The sequence below is a fragment of the Drosophila innubila genome (genome assembly GCF_004354385.1).
Source record: "Drosophila innubila isolate TH190305 chromosome 2R unlocalized genomic scaffold, UK_Dinn_1.0 1_C_2R, whole genome shotgun sequence".
Taxonomy (NCBI): Eukaryota; Metazoa; Arthropoda; class Insecta; order Diptera; family Drosophilidae; genus Drosophila; species Drosophila innubila.
The window spans coordinates 20,335,351-20,355,610 of record NW_022995374.1 but is presented as its reverse complement, the minus strand read 5'-3'; the positions used below and the strand labels follow the sequence as shown (position 1 = coordinate 20,355,610).

Here is a 20,260-nt window from a genome sequence, read left to right as displayed (position 1 = left end):
AAGTATTCGAGTATCTATGCATACATACATCCATACATAAATCTGTATCTATGTATCTATGTATGCGTGCGCGTGTGTGTGTGTGCTCATTGTTCATGTGTATTTGTTTAATTTATATCTAGAGTCTGATATAAATATTAAAATAAAAAATAAAATACCAGCCACAAACCAACAGCAACAACAACACCATCAACAACAACAACAACAACAACAGCAACCACAACAACAAATTTAACGACTACTTTTTGGTACGTCAACAGATAATGTATTGTACATACTTTAGTTTTTGTTTCTGTATTTTTTTTTTGTCTTTTGTTGCCCATGTATCTTAATATGTTGTGACATTTACACAAAATACTTTCGAGCTACGAATCGCTGTGAATAAGTAAGAATTTTTGTACACATACTTATGCATCTATGTAGCACACAGATACTCGCCTTGAAATTGTCGCTGTCTCTCAACTAAAAAAAAAAACTAAATGAAATGAAATAATTAAGAAATATTAACAGCCAATATTAAATAAACATTAAAATTAAAAGCATATTCGTTAGTTGAAGGAAATTTCCACTTATATATATATGTATATAGTATACATATATTTAAATGTATATCTGACTTGTCCCACAATGACTTTGCCTACATTTCTGTCTGAGTCTCGAGTCAGCAGCTGCTCTCTTCTTACATACAGGGCGAGGCAACAACAACCACAACAACAACAGCAGCCGCACATTAAAAGGCGCTTCAAAAATTATCGGACAGTCGCGTCTCATGCTCAGTCACCACCCATAGATATCCCCTGCCTATATCCATACCCATACCCATTGCCATATTGCTATAGCTATAGCTATAGCTATATGTCCATATTCATACTAGTAATAAACAATGCAAAAATATCGCCTCGTACTTATAAACAAGCCACAATAAACTTTGCAATTTGCGTTTCATTTCATTTCGTTTGGTTTCTCATTTTATACACACACAATTTTTACCTACGAAAATTAACTTATGGACAGAGATATCAATGCCTCCGTATAAGTAAGTAGGCTGTGTACTGACCCATTTCGGCGATTGTCTAATAACTGAATTTTTTAGTATTGTATTTTGTTTTCAGTTTCTTTCATTTTCATTTTCACTATCTATGCGATACGTTGTCTCCATAATCAGTGAGGAGGGGGCAACCTCTCTTCCTCCCGGCGTCCGTTTCTGAGTATTTCTTAATTAATTCTCAATTTTAACTGTTTATTAAAATTGAAATTGCTGCGACGCATCGCTATTGTTGTGGTTATTGTTTTTTTTTACGGTTGCTGTTATTGTTTACAACAAATAAAATTGAGCCGTGCCATTGCATACTGTTTTCGATATACTCGTATTCAAGCGATTCACCAAATCACCGATTACAATCCATTGCATACACATACACATACACATGCACATATTCGAACGGCAACTCGTACATTTTGTAACTACAGTTATGCAAGCGATCCCTCATCACAGCGTGCATGTTAAGCAGCCCGCCCATTTACCGACTACTCGTACTCGCAGATACATCTACAAATATATCTAGATATACAGTTAGTATTAGTACACATATGTATATGATGTTGTATGTATACATATGTTAGATATACACATATATTTGCACATGTTTGGGTCAGTCTAGCTTCATTGCAGGGCATTCATAAATCGCGGTTTATAGTACTCATCACTGTGTACTCGCATTGTCATGCTCGCTTCGTATTGTCAGCTACTTCCAAGATGCTCTCAATGGGCGACACTTTTGCCTTTATCTTTCAGTTTAGATCGCCATTTGAAATGCAAATTCGCAAGTGGCAAAAAAAAGGCTCATTCATCCACATTTACGGTCATACAAAGTCTAACAAAATGTTTCGAATACAACTACATCATATTTACACTTATATATGTACATTAGAGTGCATCCATTTGTAAAAATGAAAAATATTTACCCAAATTCTAAGATGTTTTTTACCAAGAAATCGTGGTTCTAAAATGAATTCCTAATCCTTTCTTTTTGACTTGAAAACTTAATTTTTTGAAATTTATAGCATGTTATTATTAGCACGCCTTTGGAGTTTTGGCTCCAATCCTGACAAGATTGGTGTCAAAACTCTTCTTAGGTCCAGGACTTTCAAAATTTCAAAAAGAACCAATTGTCCTTAATACATTATTTTCGTCCATGTAACGACCAAAAGCACAAAGTTTTTCAATTCAAAAGCGGGGACTACGAATTGATTTAAGAATTATGGTTTCCTGGTGACAAAATCTTAGAATTGACTGCAGATTACGAATTTGGGTTACCATTTTTTGGTAAAAAAAAAAATTGATGCTCCCTAATGTACATAGTTGATTATACGAGTATATCTACTTAAATCCATTATCAAATAGGGCATTCTTCCCCATATAAGCGATTAGTTTCGAGGCCTGCTGTTCGTCTCATCTCGGCGGCATCAAGGGCAGAGTAAAATGTAAATGTACATATGAACATATTTATGAATGTTGCTGACATTTGTGTGACGCACAAACCAAGAATGAAATTCTTAGTGACCGCCGAAGGTCGAACACTTTAACCACAACCCAACACACCCAACCCAACACACGCCACAAACAATCTCAACCTCAATCTCAGCTGGCTGATTGCTTGCCATTTTTCTTTCCGGTAAATTTAAGCTACTAAATATAAGTATTAATTAATTAGCTGACCATGCGAATAGAACTTTTTATAATGCGTGTAGCAGAAAATTTTTAAATATGGTGGTATACTCTACAAATGTATGCAAAGGACAGTAATATATTCCTTATTCATATTCCTTAATTTCTTTTTTTTTCATTTTATTTTAAGGTATTGCATAGTTGACTACGCTTTAGGGCTTACAGGTCGTATTTTTATTCTTTGAAATGAATTTCATATTTATGAGCAGAGGCATTTTTATTTATTAATGATTTTCTGAAAATACCCTCATATTAAATGACATTTCCATGAAGGAAAAAAAACACAATTAATTGATAATATTTGCAATTGACGAAAAATAAGTAGTAATAAGAACAATTTTGTAATAGAATATTGTTTTCATTATCTTGACTTTAATTCTGTTGAATCAACTTGATAGCTGCCGCATGTTGAATCCAAATCAGACATACTCGTAATATTATTAAGGCTCAGTTGCAATTTTTAAACAAATACTCGTGCTTGTCTCAAGCTGTGAAATAAACAAATGATTGTTTTGATAAAATATTTTGCTTAATTGTTTTATTTTAGATATAAATAGTTATGGAAAATAACTTTTAATGTCTTGATTATAATTGAATTCCCTATTATTTTCTCATGCTATTTATAGCCATTCATTTCCATGCTTAATTCCCCACAAAATTAATTAATTTACTAATTAAGAAACTATAGCTAAACTGCTAAGAATCAGTTTCTTAAGCCGGTTTTCATTATTCTTTCAATCAGATTTTTATTGATACTCGCATTAATGCATAAGCCGATTTATTTTGATTAATAAACGCGAGAGGAGAATTTAATAAAGATAAAAATCTAATTAAATTCTCATTAATAATCAGATGATTTTTAACCCGCAATTTACAACATTTCTTTAATTCCATTAATAATTAAGTATTTAAATTAATTAATATGGCAATGCACTTCAACCTGAAACAGTAATCGGAAGTGTAACCAGATCAAATATTTTGCACTGGCTATTTAAGCAGTTGTTGTTTAAGTAATGTCACTACTTTAATTAATAGTGTGTACTTTAAATAACTAATACTTATGGCCGGCATTTGTATGGGAAAATTGAAATTATCTGTTTCAGGCAGAGCATATAAATTGCACAATTAACAAGTGGGAATGCTCTTAAAGTATACGACTAGCTGATTCCCTCTAGCGAGGGAATAATCTATTGTATAATCTATTCAAACATTTATTTGTGAATAATCTGTATGTATATTATCTAATTTTGTTGATTAAATTCTCAGAATTCAAACTGCTGTGTATCTATAAAAATAATACCACTCAAAGTATCTATATGTGTGAAGAATCTATTTTTAGATCGCCTAAGCTGATCAGTTATAGGGTATGCCTATTCAATATATGTGCATAGCTTAATTATACCCTTTTTGACCAATTTTAATGGATACAGGCTATAAACAGTGCTACAATGTGCATGCACAGATATAATTCATTCTCGTATACATGCATGTATCGTATAGATACTTACTAGCTTCTATCGATGGATATATAGATAGATAGATAGATAGATAAATACAAGTGTGTGTAAACAATACAAAATGCAGCTGCAAAACATCAGTTGGCAAAAACTATTAGATACAAAATTGTTCGGCTGCGTTTTGCTGGTTTCTTTGTCAGCTTTGCCGCTTTGCCGCTCGGTTGCCAAGTTGCCAAGTTGCCACAAATATGGATATGGATATGGCCCCCTGTCGCTCTACATGGCGATGACTGGCTGTGGCTCTCCATACATGATGTAGATACGACTATATATACATAGACTTTAATTTATATTGTGCCACACACACGCACACACACACCTGATGATGCTATTATACAAAAATACCTACTACCACCTGCATACTAATAACGTGCATGGCATTCCATATGCCCACCTTGGCAGCATCGTGACAGTCAAGATGGTCCTGCTGCAAATGCGCCTACACTGATAAAAAACAATGTTCTAAAATCAAGATATTAGTCTTAAAACTAAGATTTTTGGTCTGCGTCGAGAACATAAGATTCTTAAATAAAGAAATCACATCTTGGTTTTAAGAACATTTTAAATAAGACAAAGTTCTTATTTTAAGAATAAGTGTTCTTAAAATTAAAAAAAAAAAATTAAAAATTTAAAATGATTCTTTAATTTATAATAAACTTCTTTTTTAATTTTGATTTATATACGTTTTATTCTGTCTTGGTAATTTTATAAATGTTATTTTACTTTCTTACGAGTGGGATTCGAACCGGCGTCAACTGCTTTTCACAACTGAAGCGGTTTCTCTAACCAGAGCGCCACGGAGTCAACATTTGTTCTATATGAAATAGTACACATTTATACTTTCCTAACAATTTAATAGGCTATTTCCACGACCACTCACATTTGCCACATTTGCTCACATTTGAATTTGTCAGATTTTTGGCTTTCCACGACTAAATGTGAAACTGTTAAAACATTTTTTCATTTACTTGAAATAAATTAGCAGTTCGATTTGTGTGCAAAAATTATAAAAAGCTGAAAATAAGTACATTTTCATTTTTATTTTGCAATTATAATTCGCGCACATTTTTTGCTAACTTATATTTATTAAACAAAACAGCTGGTTAAAGTGTTTATTGCTTTTTTTCACGATTTTATCGATAAGCATCGCGTGCTCAATAAAAATATACTGAAATTCGCCGGGGTGAATGGCAAAAAATCTAAACATTTATTATGAATGAGCCAAAATGATCATTCGGATTTTGTACTGAAATGAAGTCCACATTCGGCCCGAATGCTGAAAATGGGAAATGAAAATGTCGTGGGAATAGGCTTTAAGACTTTTATTCATGTATAAGGAACTTTGATTTTTTAAAATAATATTCTAAGTATTCGTAATATGGTCTTAAAATGTTTTTAATTTAGGAACAAAATATTTAAGATTAATGTTCTTGATTTTAGAAGTTTTTTTTTTCCAGTGTACCACCCTACCACCTTCCACCTGATGTAGCACTAATAGAATTTGGTGCTGCCGATGCTGATGTGATTAGTTTAGTGTTTTTAGTTGCATAACGTGAGGCGTGTGTCCTTGCTGCCACTTGAAGGCTAGCCATAAATTGTGTTGCTCTTATTCATGCAGCTTGAAAAAGCAAGGCGAAAAGCAAAATTCATTAATTTTCTTTTAATAGTTATGGTTTTGCTAAAAATATATTTTGTTTAAAACAACAACTAGCAAACTGAGAGAGAAACAATGAGATGTTCAAGTATATCCATACAGACTATATACAAATATTCTGCTCGATCTCTCCTCTCAGCATTGGAATTGACTGACTGGCCATTGTCTCGTATTTGAGATTGAGGCTGTTGCCATTGCTGTTGACGCTGCCTGTCTAGTTTGTGTCTTGTGTTGTGACGCCTTTGTTTTTGGCCAACAATACAAGCTGGCACACACACAAACACACAAACACTAACGCAAACACAACCACAAACAGGCAGACAGACAGACAAACAGATTGGTAGTGAAAGCGACGTCAACAAGTGGCTCTAAATGGTATACGTGTATGTCCTTTAAGGACAGAGAGACAGTCAGCCAACATATCCCTTTTGCAAGTCAATCAACGTCGTGCATTGCCTGCTTTCAATCAAGTGCAGGATATAAAGCAACAGCATCTCGCATTTCCGCTCGATGCTCTGCTTTTGGTCCTTTTACTTTATTTTAATATGTGAACAACTTGTCCCACCCACCAGACTGTGAGACTGAGAACTTGAACACGAGCGGCGTAGTGGGAATGTTTTCCAACAAAAAAAAAAAAAAGAAAATATATTTGAAATAGGTCGACATTTGGGCCCGTTGCTAATCTAAAGTGTTTTGCCCCATATCAGTTGATTTGCTTCTTTCGCTTTCGTTCAAGTTTTATCTAAATATTTAAAATTGGTTTCGCACCGTTGATGAGGCATATGGTATTTCTATTTGTGTCGCCGATAATAAAGCAACGTCAAGGCGACGTCACAGCCACAAAGCCATTAAACAAAACCATAAACAACGCACAGCAAAACGGCAAACATTAAATAGCAAACAGCAAACAAACTTGGCATAAGTAAAAACTACCCGACTTGGCCATTCAAATCCCACTCACTGTGACAACTCAATTGTTCGAATATCACATGCATTCAAATACAGCAAAGGGTCAAGTAGCTCTCAAATTTCTGAGAAAATAATTTCCAATATTGGTCCTGTATTGAGAGAAAGTATGGTACAATTTAAAAATTAACATTTAGAAAATAAAGTGAGAATTTGGAATCAATTAAGAAACCGTTTTAAACCTTCTTCAAGATTTTGGTGGCTTGCAGTCTTGCACAAATATTGCCCAGCTAAGAGATTCCTTATGCCGTATTTTTATGAACTTGCATTAGCCTTGAAAATAATTTCCTCTTGCATTACATACTTATTGATATTTGTGCAGGTTACTCACGTATCACGACTGCGAATGGCAATGCCAATACTTCTACCTTGGCTTCAATAATCATTGCCAATATTGGGCTTTTATGAATTTATTGCCGTTGACAATTTTGGTAAATTTTTAATTGTCTTTTATGTGCTTGTCAATGAAACTGAGACTACTTACCATACATACTTATCAGTATCAATAATAGCCATAATAACAATAAAAGGTCATCAGTAGCCATTCAGTAGTATAAGATATTCGTATTCCCTGAACAATAAATATCACATATAACCTTGGCATATCATTAAAAAAAAGAATTTTAGTTCATACAGGTACAACTTAAAAAAAAAAAAAAAAAAAAATAATGGATTTCCAACGCACTCTTTTCATTAAATCGAAAATTCAAGGAACTATAAAGTTATTACTAGATCAACTTTGAATGATATTAAGAATAAACACTGGAACCAAATAAATAAAGAAAGTGCATGATTAGCTTACATGAATTTCTAATAAATATTTCAAAATCACTTCTCTACTTACCTTGCACCTTGGTTCGCTGTTTTTTCTTGTAGAATAGATAAAAAGCTGTTGTAGCTCATCAAAAAAACAGCAAGAAAAAAAAAATAGGGAAAAACAAATTAATAAAAACTGAAGACATTGAAAGCCGATCGCTCAATGCTTTTCACTATTGTTTAGGACAAAAATTGTAATAATTTAGATAATTTGACGTGGATAAATAGAACGGCAAGAGAACTGTCCAATGTATAGATATATATTAATAAATTCATTATATCGTTCAACATTGGAGTTATTATTAATAATAATTTAAAACGCAAAAAACGCAAATCATTTATATTACAATCAGATAGCGCTTGAATATGAAAATGAAATTTCGTAAACAATTTTGAAACATTTTGATTGGCAAAATATTTAAACAAAAAAAAATATATGTATTCTGAGAAACTAGATTTACTGGAATCGAAACGATAAACATCACTGTGAGTTAACAAGTCTGGATATGTTTTGGAATTATAGGATTTGATGCTTATAACACATCCATTGATGAATTGATTTAGTCAATTTACGATGATTTATGATGATAGTGTAGCTAAAGTTAATTGTTCATTGCTTAAGTTGTTAACCTAGCTGTGTTATAGTTGTCAGCAAACTGGTTTTAGGGTCTAAACTCCAACGGTTCCAGCTGATTGTGTGATTAGTTTTTGACCCGCTTCAATGCAGACGACAGCTCAGCGAAAATAGACCTTACCAGCAAATAGAGGTCAACATTTTGCCTCTTGTGAAACAGCAGCAAAATAAAAATTATACCAATAAATAAATAGTAAATTTGAGTGCTGAAAATTTGACTATTCATGATATTGTGTTCTATTTATACATCTACGGATATTCTACGTATTTTTCTTCCTTCTTTTTTGTGTGTAGGCACTTGAGATGTAAGAGGGAAACTGGCCAATCAACCAATCAATAGATTGCCGTTTGACGAGCACACCCAAAAAAAAAAATGTTTCAATTATGTTACCCACAACAACCACAAAGCCACAACAGCAACAGCAACAACAACAGCACAAGCCAAATAGAAGGAGCATTGCCAATGCCACAAGCCAGAGCTTAAGCATCAACAGAAGCAGAAGCAGCATAGAACATCATCAGTCGGCAGCTCGATTGAAACTCAAGAACCAAGCCAAACAGCGACCAAAACCAAACCGAAACCGACAGCAAATTAGCATAGCAGCAGCAGCCAGAGAAGCAGGAACAGGAAGAGGAACAGGAATAGAAATAGGAATTGGAACAGGACAACATCATGGGCTGCTCGCCAAGCACGTTGCCCAACTCGGCGTCGACCACTGTGGCGCCGGGTGGTGTGGGTGGTGGTGGCAATGCCCCCCTGCCCCTGGATGCCAATGAAAAGGATGGCAGTCTGTTGTTCTGCATCAAACTGCGACGAAGCCGCATGCGCCGCTGCAGCTGTGGCGCCGTTACGTTGCAGAATCAGAACGGCGATGGCAGCACCGGCAGTGCCACCTGCGGCGACAACATGTTGTGCAACCAGGTGCTGCTAAATCCTCAACAGACCAAAAACGAGTCCGACTACGAGAAGGTGAGTGTGTGAACTGAGTCCTTTCACTACCAAACCCATTTCTCCAAGCTGACCAATTCAACCCCATCTCTTTTTCTCTCTTTTAATCTTCGACTGCAGCTCAGCACTGGCAAAAAGGATTCCATTGTGACTGTGGCAGCTCTTGGCAACTTTACCCACAGCGTTGTGCGACGGGCAACTGGAACGGGCAGTAAGTAGCTCTAAAATAACAATGTAACTCACAATTCCACAAAAAACTAATGCATGTGGCGAACATAATGCTGCTTTTGAATAGAGAATGGGTCTGCTTGATTAAAAAAATGAGTGATTTCAGAAAATGAAATTTCATACATTTATTACAATGTCAGGTCTCAAAATAAGAACAAAATTCTGGCTTAAAATAAATATGTGACTAATGATAAGAATAAAGGTATTATGAGGCATTCCCTTTAGATTAGAGTGAAAAAATATACATAGAAAACTTGAAACAATAAATGAAATCGAAATGAAAATTTTCAAAATGTAACCATAAACTGATCCTTAAATTATATAATAAAAACGGACAATTTTAATGAGGAAATGGATTTATCTGTTCAAACAGAATGTAACTCCCTGGATTTTAAAAAGTACGTGGTTGCGGGGAAAGTAGTTTTTATATATACGCGATAAGTCAATACTAAAACTAATAAGGAGCTAGACAAAGAGAGTAAATTTAAGATTAATGCGAAACATGATTATTCAATTACGTAAATGACAAACCACTAAATGTATCATACAATTATTGATATATTATAATAAAGGATTCATCTGTTCAAAAAAATTACGAAGTTGCAGGGGAAGTAATTTTTACAAATACGCAATAAATTATTATTCAAACTAAAAAGTAGTGAGACAAAGGGAGTAAATTTAAGCTTAATGCGGAGTATTATTCGATTGCGTAAATTTCAAACCACCAAACAAATCATACGATAATTTAATTTAGATTTGGTTTTTAGTTTTGACGTCAATGTATGATTAAGACTGACAAATAATAATACCAGTGGTCGAATGCAAAATCATATTTATAACTCACTACTTCTTATGAATTTCTATTGATCATTATTTTGAGCATTACATACGTAATGTAACTGTCACTGTTAGAAAGGGCATTAACACTTCGATGTGACGGAACAGCGGACTATATTAAAGTTAAGGGCGGCACTACGGGTGGAAGTAATACGATCTGTGACAAGTCAGCTGGCGCTAGCGTGGGTTTCTGCTACTCAAGTGCAGCTGTTTTGTGTCGACTCCAATTAACGGCTGGTCTGAGCTTCACATATCAATGGAGCGGGAGACGCAGACGCAGACACAGACGCAGACGCAGCCACAGACACAGACAGTAGCAACAGCCGACGCAGCTGCAGTTTAAAGAGAGTCCACCGGCTGAGAGAGTGTGTGTGCGGCAGAGAGAGAGCGAGATTATTAGTGCGCTTTGCTTTGGCCGAAACTTGATCGCGCTCAGCAACGACCGATCAACTGAGAGCGGCCTTTATCGGGCTGCTCTCTCGTTCTTCCTCTTTGCATTGGAGCAACCGTGCGCTCTCTGCTCTTCCCCCTTCCCCACGCTACCTCTCTCTCTCTCAAGCAGCTCACGAAGCAAAGGCAAGACTCTTTAAAGCTCGCAATCGCAACAGCTGCTCGCCATTTATGGAGTCAGTTGCTTTGAATTGGTTCGTCGTGTCGGTCGTTAAACGCTTTCGTAACGGGACGTTACGTTTATACGGTGCGTCTTGGTGCTCCGGGTCTGTTAGCTGCCGTGCACAAACAATAATAATAATAATAATAATAATAATAAAGAAAAATAAATACGATAATACACAATACACAATACACACTGTGTAAGCGACATACACATTTTCGACTGTCTACAAGTTGCGCGCGTTATGCAAATCCAAAACGCAGAAGGTGAAGGCGTTTAAATTCAAATTTACATTCAGATTTAGATACCGAAGCCACTTTAGTCGCAGCTTTAAATACAAATGCAGGGGGCGCGTTTTGCGGGCGTGTCGCTAACGCCAACTGGTCGCCAATAGCAGCAACAGCAACAGCAGCAGCAGCTTTAGGCGGTTGTTCTACTCGCTGTTACAGTGGCCTAATGCGACGCCACAAATTTGGCAAGAAAAGCCGTGCAAGTGACTGCAACGTGTATTAGCCAGGGCCAACCAGTTGAGAACCAAAATCGAACGCAATTAAAGCTTATGACACCAGCAGCAACAACAACAACGCACTGCGACTATGTGACACAAACAAAAAGTATCTGAAAGATCGCTGCATTTAATGGACGTGTGTGTGTGTGTGTTTGTGTGTGGAAAAAAACAGCTCGGCATCGCATAGCAAGCCAAAATAATACAGCAACAAATATAAAAAAAATACAAAACACAAAAAAATAGCAACAATTTATACACAATATCGAAAAGTGTTAAAATTCAAAATAAACTTCACAACTAAGTGTGCCAACCACAACAACAGCAACAACAACTGTAACTGTGCTAGTAGCTAAAAGCGTGTAGAATAAGATTTGTCTAGCGATCCACAGGTGTATGTTTTTTTTTTTTTTGCATGTGTAAAACTGCCTCATTAACATGTTTGACAGTGTCAAACAGACGGCCAGGCGAGTTAACGGCCAACAGCCAACACCCAACGGCTAACGGCTAACGACCCAACAAGCTGGCTTGATGCAAATAACAACTAATGAGAACGACCCACAACAAAACAACAAAGTTATATTTATATAAAAAAAAATATATATATATACATACTTTTTATTTGCAGTCATTCGTAGTCAGTTTATTAATTTTTACTTACCGATAAAAAAGATTCACATGACAATCTGGTTTCTGCTACACGAGACTGCGACGATCTTTTCGATTCTACACTCACACATACACACATTTCGTACATGCACACGCCATGTGCGTATGTATAAGTGATGACGAGCGTTGCCAGAGCGTGCAAAATGCGAACGATCGACAACGGCAATCAACGTGCGCTCCAAACAATAACAATAACAATAACAGAGGGCACCCACGCAATGGCGCCAAAACATCAATCAAAGCAAAATACACAAAAGCAACAGCAAAGCAAACTAACAAGAGAAATGAAAACAAAACATTAAACAAACTCAACGCACAAAGAACAGCTGTCAATGAGGGAGTCGAAGATTAAATACTCTTTATAGAACTATTAATTATAGCCTGTTCAAATTAAATTAGTTAAAATACTCTACGAATATATAAAGAAAGAATTTTGTTTTCAAGTACATAATTGTTATTTCAAGTATTTTTGATAATCCCAAAATATTAATTCTAGACTTTTTAAGTACTTTAGGGATAACTTGAAGAACATTTTATACTTACTTCTAACGCGTTTTAGATTTAATTTATTTTTTTAAATATTTATATGGAGAACGGGCTGTTATTAATTTTTAGAAACATCAAACTCATCTTTGATTACATTGTTAGTCAAAGTTAAAAGCAGTCTTTAAAATACAAGAATTCTGATATCTGAACAAAACTCCCTTCCAAGAATTCACCAATAAATATCTAAATATAAACTTTTTTTCCCATTTCAAACTAACTGAGCGAATTGTAATACCCCTTTTAATGGGTATAGAAAAAGTGCAACGATGCCAAATGGCAAAATGAGGCTGTCGATTAATTATGTGCACCTAATCCCCGACTGCCAGCAACTGCCACAGTCAGGTGTCAAGTGCCACAGTGTGCTGCAGTTTATCAGTGTTTAACATTAATTACTCATTGAATGAAAACAGCTGGGAAAATAGCATTTAAAATTGGCAAACGAATTGAAAATCGTAATCAAAATCGAAATAGAAATAGAAATTGAAATCTATTGAGTTGATTGCACCCTTTGAAGTAGTTGACATAAATCGGTTCTTATGCCTACAAGTTGACGCATTAAAATTCGATTTTGGGGCTTTATAGGCTCAGAATACTAGAATACTGTCCGTCCCCTGACGTTGCCTTTTGCCACTTCCCGAAAACCACGTGAAGCTATTCACAAATATTGCGAGTCGCCGAGATTAGATTAAAGAGCAGTCAGTCAGGCCGAACTGTCCGCTAATGTCAATATGGCGACACTGGACTTGGCTATATGTCCGTGCCCACTATCAACTTCAACGGTGATGATCGCCGTTAGATAAGTAATGCCCTAGAGGCAAGTTTCGCATTTCGAGCTCGGACGTAACATGAGCAACGTGCCCATAAGCAGGCCAACTAGGTATACTAACCAACACACACACACACACACACTCTCTCTTTCTCTCTTTCTTTCTCCCCTTGCCCCTTTCTCTCTCTCTCAGTCAACCCCCCTAAGCGGTTTTACCTATATGGCTAGATGTAGATTGTGCAGGCGTTTTGTTTTCTACTTCATTATTTATATTTATTTGTATGTGTGTATTATTCTTTATGAAAACGCATATTGCGACGCGACTGTGTTTCAGTATCTGTATCTCTGTGTGTACGGGGCCTAAACATCTGAATACTATGAGCAAACTCGCCTGATATTATCTTATCAAAAATTAATTGGTTGTCATGACAACGGCCAAGGCGCAAAAGATACTCCCAACAACTGACCGGCTAACGACATCTGAACAATGCTCTACACCAGCATTAGGACAACAAATATGTCATCTATATATGCATTAAAAATACTAAATTACAGATATAACAAATAAAGCTCGTATTAACCGGAAATTTTCAGTACATATTGTTGTTCAGCTATTTTCATTCCTTAGACAAGAAAATATTTCGTCGATTTGTAACATCCGCTCCGGATGTTAAGGGCATAAAAAAACACGTTTTAGAAATAATTATTGCAGTTGTAAATAATGATTTGCCAAATAATTTATATTATATTTCAAATATTTTATGTCGCAAAACAGAATATTTTACATAAAATAATTTCTATACTTTGTTCGTACACATGTACGATATCAGGTTAAATAAATTCAGTTTATTTCATTTATATCAAAGTTTTGCCCACAAAAATATGTAACAACTTTTAATTTTGTTACAAAATTCAATGAAATGAATAACCCTGAAGCTGTAGCACACATTATTGAATTACTTGAAAATCAGCCGGGGGCAAAAATGTTGTGAAAATTATTTTACGATACTTTTGTAATTGACTTCTTTTCATCCAGCTTCAGCATAAATTTAGCAGCTGGCTTTTACTTTAAAAACAATCTTTATTTAACAAGTTTTTGTTATTATTTTATGAACTAAAATACTTTTGCCCATAAATTTGTTATTATACCCTCGCTATGGGTACTTGAAACTCGTATTGATGGACAGCTTTCAAATTAGTTCTTCATGAATTTATTCTACTTCTTCTAAAATTATTAAATGAACTACTAGAATTATTTTAATTATTAAAATTACAAAACAAAGATTTATTTTAATAACTAGATAAAAAAAATGTCGTAAAATAATGATTATTGCTCAAGTTTTATTTTTCTATAAAAAATAATGACATTTTTCTAAAATAAAAATCAAATTGAAGTTTTTCATACATTTTTTTCATTTAATAATTAAATATTAGCTGCATCTTACTGAGCGAAAAATATGTATAAATTTTACACATGATAAGATGAAATTCAAATTAATTTTTTTTGTTATTTTATGCAATAATATTAAGCAAAAAATAAAACTCAAAGAATAAATTATATTATTATATTATATTTAATACAAAGACATCAATATTAATATATATATATTAATAAAAAATGGTGGTACTGGCAAAAGGGTCGACTGTTTGAAATGTAGCGTACAGTGCAGTCGCTTGTGGTTTCAGAATCCGTGCGAGAATTATCATCTGGCAAACAGTTTTTCATAACGGATTAGTGCGGACGTTTCGCAGAATTGTGGTCTAGTCTGTTCTAGCCAAGTTGCCAATTCAGTTGTACGCTGTTCATAATTTCACTTTGAAATAAGTACAATTTGAATTTCATTAAAGTTTCGCTCGTTTCGTTTCGTTTCGTTGTTGTTTGTTTGTTTGTTTGTTTGCAACAAACAACTGTAGTCGCTTTTTAACTGTAACTGTAACGGTAAATGCTAATGTAGATGTAGATGTAAATGTAAATATAAATGGAACTGTGACCATAACCGTGCTCCTGTTTGTCGAGCAGTTAAATTTTAATATTGCCTGCAGTGTTTGCACACAGAGTCGTCGTCGTTGTCGTCGTTGTCGTTTTGGCCATGTTGCATACTCGTAAATAAGCCAAGTGCTAATCGATCAAAATCAAGCACACCTTCAATTCCAGCTCAAAGCCCGCCCTCCAAACTCACATCTACAGGCAACTTGTGTACACACTAATGAGCCAATAACTGTTGCCAATGTGTGAGTGTGTATAAGTGTGTATGAGTGTGTGTGAGTGTGTGTGTACGTGTGTAACATGAGCCTTAATGTGAGCAAGTGCTGTAAGTATTTGCAGCCAGGCGCCACTTTAATATTTCCATTTTCAATAGCCAACCCTTCGAAAGACGCTTTAAGTTTAAATTAAAAGTTTGTCCAAGTGTGTGTGCAGCAAATAGTTGTGAGTAAATGTTTGAGAGTCAACTGAAAATTAAACATGACCACAGAATATCTAAGCAAGGCCTCAGTTTCTACAACCAAAACCAAAACCAAAACCGAACCAAGAGCAAAGCTAAAGCCAAAGCCTGTTGCTGTTGTTGCTGCTGTTGCTGCTGTTGCTGCTGTTGCTGCTGTCGACGTCAGCGGTCTGCTGCTGCTGCTGCGGCTTTTATCTAAACAATTTATCGATTTTCGTTTAGATTACAACGCGTACCGCTAGCCAAGTGAAACTGAGGCAGGCGGACGCTAACAACGATAAGATACACACTGGCCCAGCCAGCCAGCCAGCCTGTATTTATTTGAATATACGCAAATATTTTCTCCATATAAGTTGTACATACATACACTCAGAAAAATATGCCATCATAAATTTAGGTACGACCGTACTTGAAATTATATTGTTTCGTTCTAAAAATTTTAAGATTGCTGTGTACTAAAAATCTTGAATTAAGTATGAATCGATTTTAAATTTAGAATTCTGACTGCCCATTTCTATGGCTTCTGTCCGAAATAGTAGTCCGATTTTAACCAAACTTAGTCTGAATATATAAGACAAATATATAATACGTAACTCTAGTTAAGATAACTCCAGAAACAACTGAGTTATTTGTGCTAAACTATAAACTATAGAAAATACACCATTATTAAATGGTATTTAATTTTGGTATTTTGCTTAATTTTAGAATACATACTAGTGTATGTTTTAAGATTAAAATTATTTAATTATGACAATGTTTTATACTAGAAACAAGTACAGAAACAACTGAGTTATTTGTGCTAAACTATAAACTATAGAAAATACACCATTATTTAATGGTATTTAATTTTGGTATTTTGCTTAATTTTAGAATACATACTAGTGTATGTTTTAAGATTAAAATTATTTAATTATGACAATGTTTTATACTAGAAACAAGTACATTTTGGATTTAGTTCGAGATTTTTGTGTACTAAAAGTAGTAGTAGTAAACTCAAAACGTACTTAAAGTATCCCCAAAAAATCTCATTTGAAGATTGCCGTACTTGCGACAACCGAGCTTGAAATAAGATTTTTATTCACAACTTTACAAATTCCGAACTTAGACAATATTTGAGATCGTTTATACTTGAATATTGCCTGTTTAAGTACGAAAATCTTGATTTTTTTCTGAGTGTATAATAAAGTATATATACATAAAAGTATGATATGTGAGTACTCGCAGTTCAGTTCCGCATGTTTATGTTTCAGGGCTATTTTTGTTCATAAATACTCATAGATAGATACGAGCCAAACTCATAGATACATACTCGTAGTGTTATGCATGTGGAGCAGGTTATCATTACGCACTAATTGTCTGAAATCAATGCCAAAGCAGATAAACAGCCGGCCAAAAACGGCCACAACAACATAAATGACAAATTAACATGGTGCGACGAAAAAACAAAATAATCAAAAGCGTTAATTATGTTGAATATTTGTAGTTAATTTGCAAAGACAGCGAAATTATCAAGAAAACAAACAAAAAAAAATACTGCAGACGAGTACAACAAAATTGACAAAACAAAAAGACACAGACAATGATTATATCAAGTCAGCCAGCAAATCTGTCTGGGACAACCTCGTCGTCGGCCCACATGAGTGAAGAAAGCGTTGAAAGTGATTGCAATTGTGTGGAGTGGGAACGGGGGCGGGGGCGGGGCGGTTACGGGGACGTCGGCACTAATGTTGGGCAGGGCGACCAGACAAATGCAAACGCCAGCCATGGAGGCAGATACATCAACAACCACAACAACTACAACAACAACAACAACAACAACAACAACAACCACAACATTATCAACCACAACAACAACAACACCAACGACACCAGCAATAACAACAACTATAACAAGCAGAGCTTCATTAACGCGTCCGGCCTCCGAGTCCGAGTTGCTTGTGGGTAAGCCGATTGTCCACATGGACTGTGAGGGGGCGTGGCAAGCAGGGGGCTGCTGGGCAGATGAGATGAATGGAGATGGAAGCGTGCGTGTGCCTGTTATAAAGTGTTTTTGAAATGCCAACGCTTATAATTAAATAAAACGTGCGACTACCGAAATGAGTCTCTAAGCTCTGTATATAGTATATGTGTGTGTCAGTGTGTGTGTGTGCGTGTCTGTGTGTGTGTGCGTGCGCACATTTGGCAAAGGCAACCGAAAAGTATGCAACACATTTGAGGCAACACACACAGAAATGTAGCATGCTCATCAGCGCAACAATTTGCAGCACAAATTTGTTAAATTAATTGAACTCACTCTCACACTCTCTCTCTCTTTCTGTCTGTCTCGCTTGCAGGCACTGGCACATCGGGCACCAGCTCATCCGGTGGCGGTCGTCCTGGTCACCGCAAATCCTCACTGGCATTGGCACTCACACCCGAGGATGAGCCAATGGATGTCTATACGGTAAGTTGAATATACTTTGTGCCCATTTCGATTTCTGATGCTGATGACGGACTTTTGGGCGTCATTATTATTATAGTATTAGTATTAGTTTGTTAGCTGGCCCTGGGCCAGATTATTATGTTTTTGGGGTGGGCATTTTGTCGGCCACGCACATGTGTGTTACGTCTTTGATAAGATATCTTATCAGAGAGCTCACAGCTCGTTATATTATGGCAGCTCTCAGCAAAGTACAATTATTTTGTTGTTGTTTTTGTTTTAGTTTTACATTTTGCTTAGCTGCGCTTCTTTAAATAGTGTATTGATGTGTGTGTGTGTGTGTGTCTGTGTGTGTGTGTGTGTGAAAAGAGCGCAACACTTAAGTGTGTGTTTGTGTGCCGTACATAAACAATGCGCCGCCAGAGAAATCAAATCAATTAACATTGAAGGTGGGAAATCAAAAAGTAAAGAAATAGATTAACCCGCCGACTTTGCCAGCCATCTACTCGTAGCTGTCGCCCCACTGTCGGGCCAATTGACTCAGTCCGTCAGTCGCGTTTCGACCGCAAAACCTGTGAAATACGATTCGATTTCTAGACATTTCAACTCACGATTCAAAAACAAAAACAAAAAACAAAAAATAAATAACCGTGTGTCCCATATTCCCAATACTCGTTCAACTGGATTTACAATTTATGAAATATAATATACATCATAAAAGTGGAAAATCTTCAAACTTTGGACTGTTCAAAATGTGTCGCATTTCGGGTTACGCAAACGCTTTGGCATTGCTGTTGTTGTTGCTGTTGCTCTTGGATTAGAAGGACATTTTTTGATAATAGATTGAAGTCAAGTGTTTGTTGTTGCCATTGTAATTGCTATTGTTATTGTTATTGTTAAAGTGAAGTAGCTTGAGCAGTGAGTGAGTGTAATTGTATAATTAGCAGAATGCGCAATTGTTTGCCAAAAATTGCGAGTGTTTTTCGCAGTAAATCGTCGTCGGCAGCCCATTCAAATGAGTCGGACGCCGAGTCCGATACGGATCGCTATATCATAGCAAAAGCAACAACCACAAAAGCAACAACAACAGCTGTCACGACAGAATCTGATCAACTGCTCGATAATGCCAATAAAAAGTCGCAGCAGCAGCAACAACGACCACCAGCCACAAAGACGACAAAGACGACAACGACAACAACAGCAGCAGCAACAACAACAACATTGTATGCTGATGACGTCGATAAGAACCGGCTGATAAGCGCTGTCAGAACAGCTAATTCAAATGTCTTGGATTTAGAGCAGAGTCGTCAGAACAACAATTGTGAGAGTGGGAACAACAGCAATAGAAATCCAACAGCGACAAATGGCAGCATCCGCCAAGTGCAGGACAAAAATTTGGACACGGAAATGAAGGTAGCTGGCGGTGAAATTCCATTAGCACTGCCATTACCCAGTCGGATGAGCAACTCCAGCAAAACGCCAGAGCAAATGGAGCTGGAGTATGAGGCGAATGTGGCAGCTGAGCGAGGGGATATAATGACGCCATTGCCACGCGACCCAAGGTCACAAGCGATGACCTTCGTTGATGGTGTGAGTGGTGCTTGTGTAGGAAGCGGTGTCGGACGCAATATGCAGCCGGAAATAGTCGAGGCCATACGCAATCTGGACACACAGGCTTTGCGCCTGAACAATCTCACACTGGAAGATAGATGCAAACTCACGCACAAACCGGATGAGAGCACTGATTGCGTGGTCCTGCGTCCCAAGGTGTTCCCCTTCGATCGCCAGTGTCACAGTCTGTACGAGCGGCGGCTACACAAGGGGCCAAAGCTCCATCTATGGGTGGGCAACGGCAAGAAGCCATCGCCGCCAAGTGACGATGATGAGTTCAAAACATTTCAGGTATTGATGACAAGCATTCCAGTTATTTGGACAGCTTGACAGGCTTCATAAAATACCAAAAGTCGTC

General features: G+C 36.2%; 1 protein-coding gene and 1 long non-coding RNA gene across 8 annotated transcripts in view; both read left to right on the top strand.

Annotated features, from left to right (window-relative positions):
* Nucleotides 1–205: 205 nt before the first annotated feature.
* The window catches only part of LOC117785338 (high affinity cAMP-specific and IBMX-insensitive 3',5'-cyclic phosphodiesterase 8), a 29,574-nt gene continuing 9,519 nt past the window's right edge, over nucleotides 206–20,260 (top strand). For 2 of the 5 annotated variants that reach the window (XM_034623296.1, XM_034623293.1), the window contains exons 1-4: nucleotides 206–248; nucleotides 8,610–9,285; nucleotides 9,385–9,475; nucleotides 18,206–18,315. In XM_034623296.1, coding sequence (XP_034479187.1) covers nucleotides 8,989–9,285; nucleotides 9,385–9,475; nucleotides 18,206–18,315 — 498 coding nt within the window. In that variant the 5' untranslated portion in view covers nucleotides 206–248; nucleotides 8,610–8,988. Of the gene's footprint in view, nucleotides 249–8,609; nucleotides 9,286–9,384; nucleotides 9,476–11,775; nucleotides 11,784–18,205; nucleotides 18,316–18,634; nucleotides 20,194–20,260 lie in introns of those variants that run through there. The other 3 variants (XM_034623294.1, XM_034623292.1, XM_034623291.1) reach the window with 3 other exon arrangements.
* LOC117785340 lies at nucleotides 10,856–17,426 on the top strand. Of its 3 annotated transcripts, none has more exons than XR_004617505.1 (2): nucleotides 10,856–11,141; nucleotides 17,356–17,426. It is a non-coding gene; the product is annotated as an uncharacterized LOC117785340 (long non-coding RNA). The 3 variants fall into 3 exon arrangements; XR_004617504.1 differs by having other exon boundaries at nucleotides 10,856–11,208; XR_004617506.1 differs by lacking the exon at nucleotides 17,356–17,426 and adding an exon at nucleotides 17,250–17,315 and having other exon boundaries at nucleotides 10,928–11,208.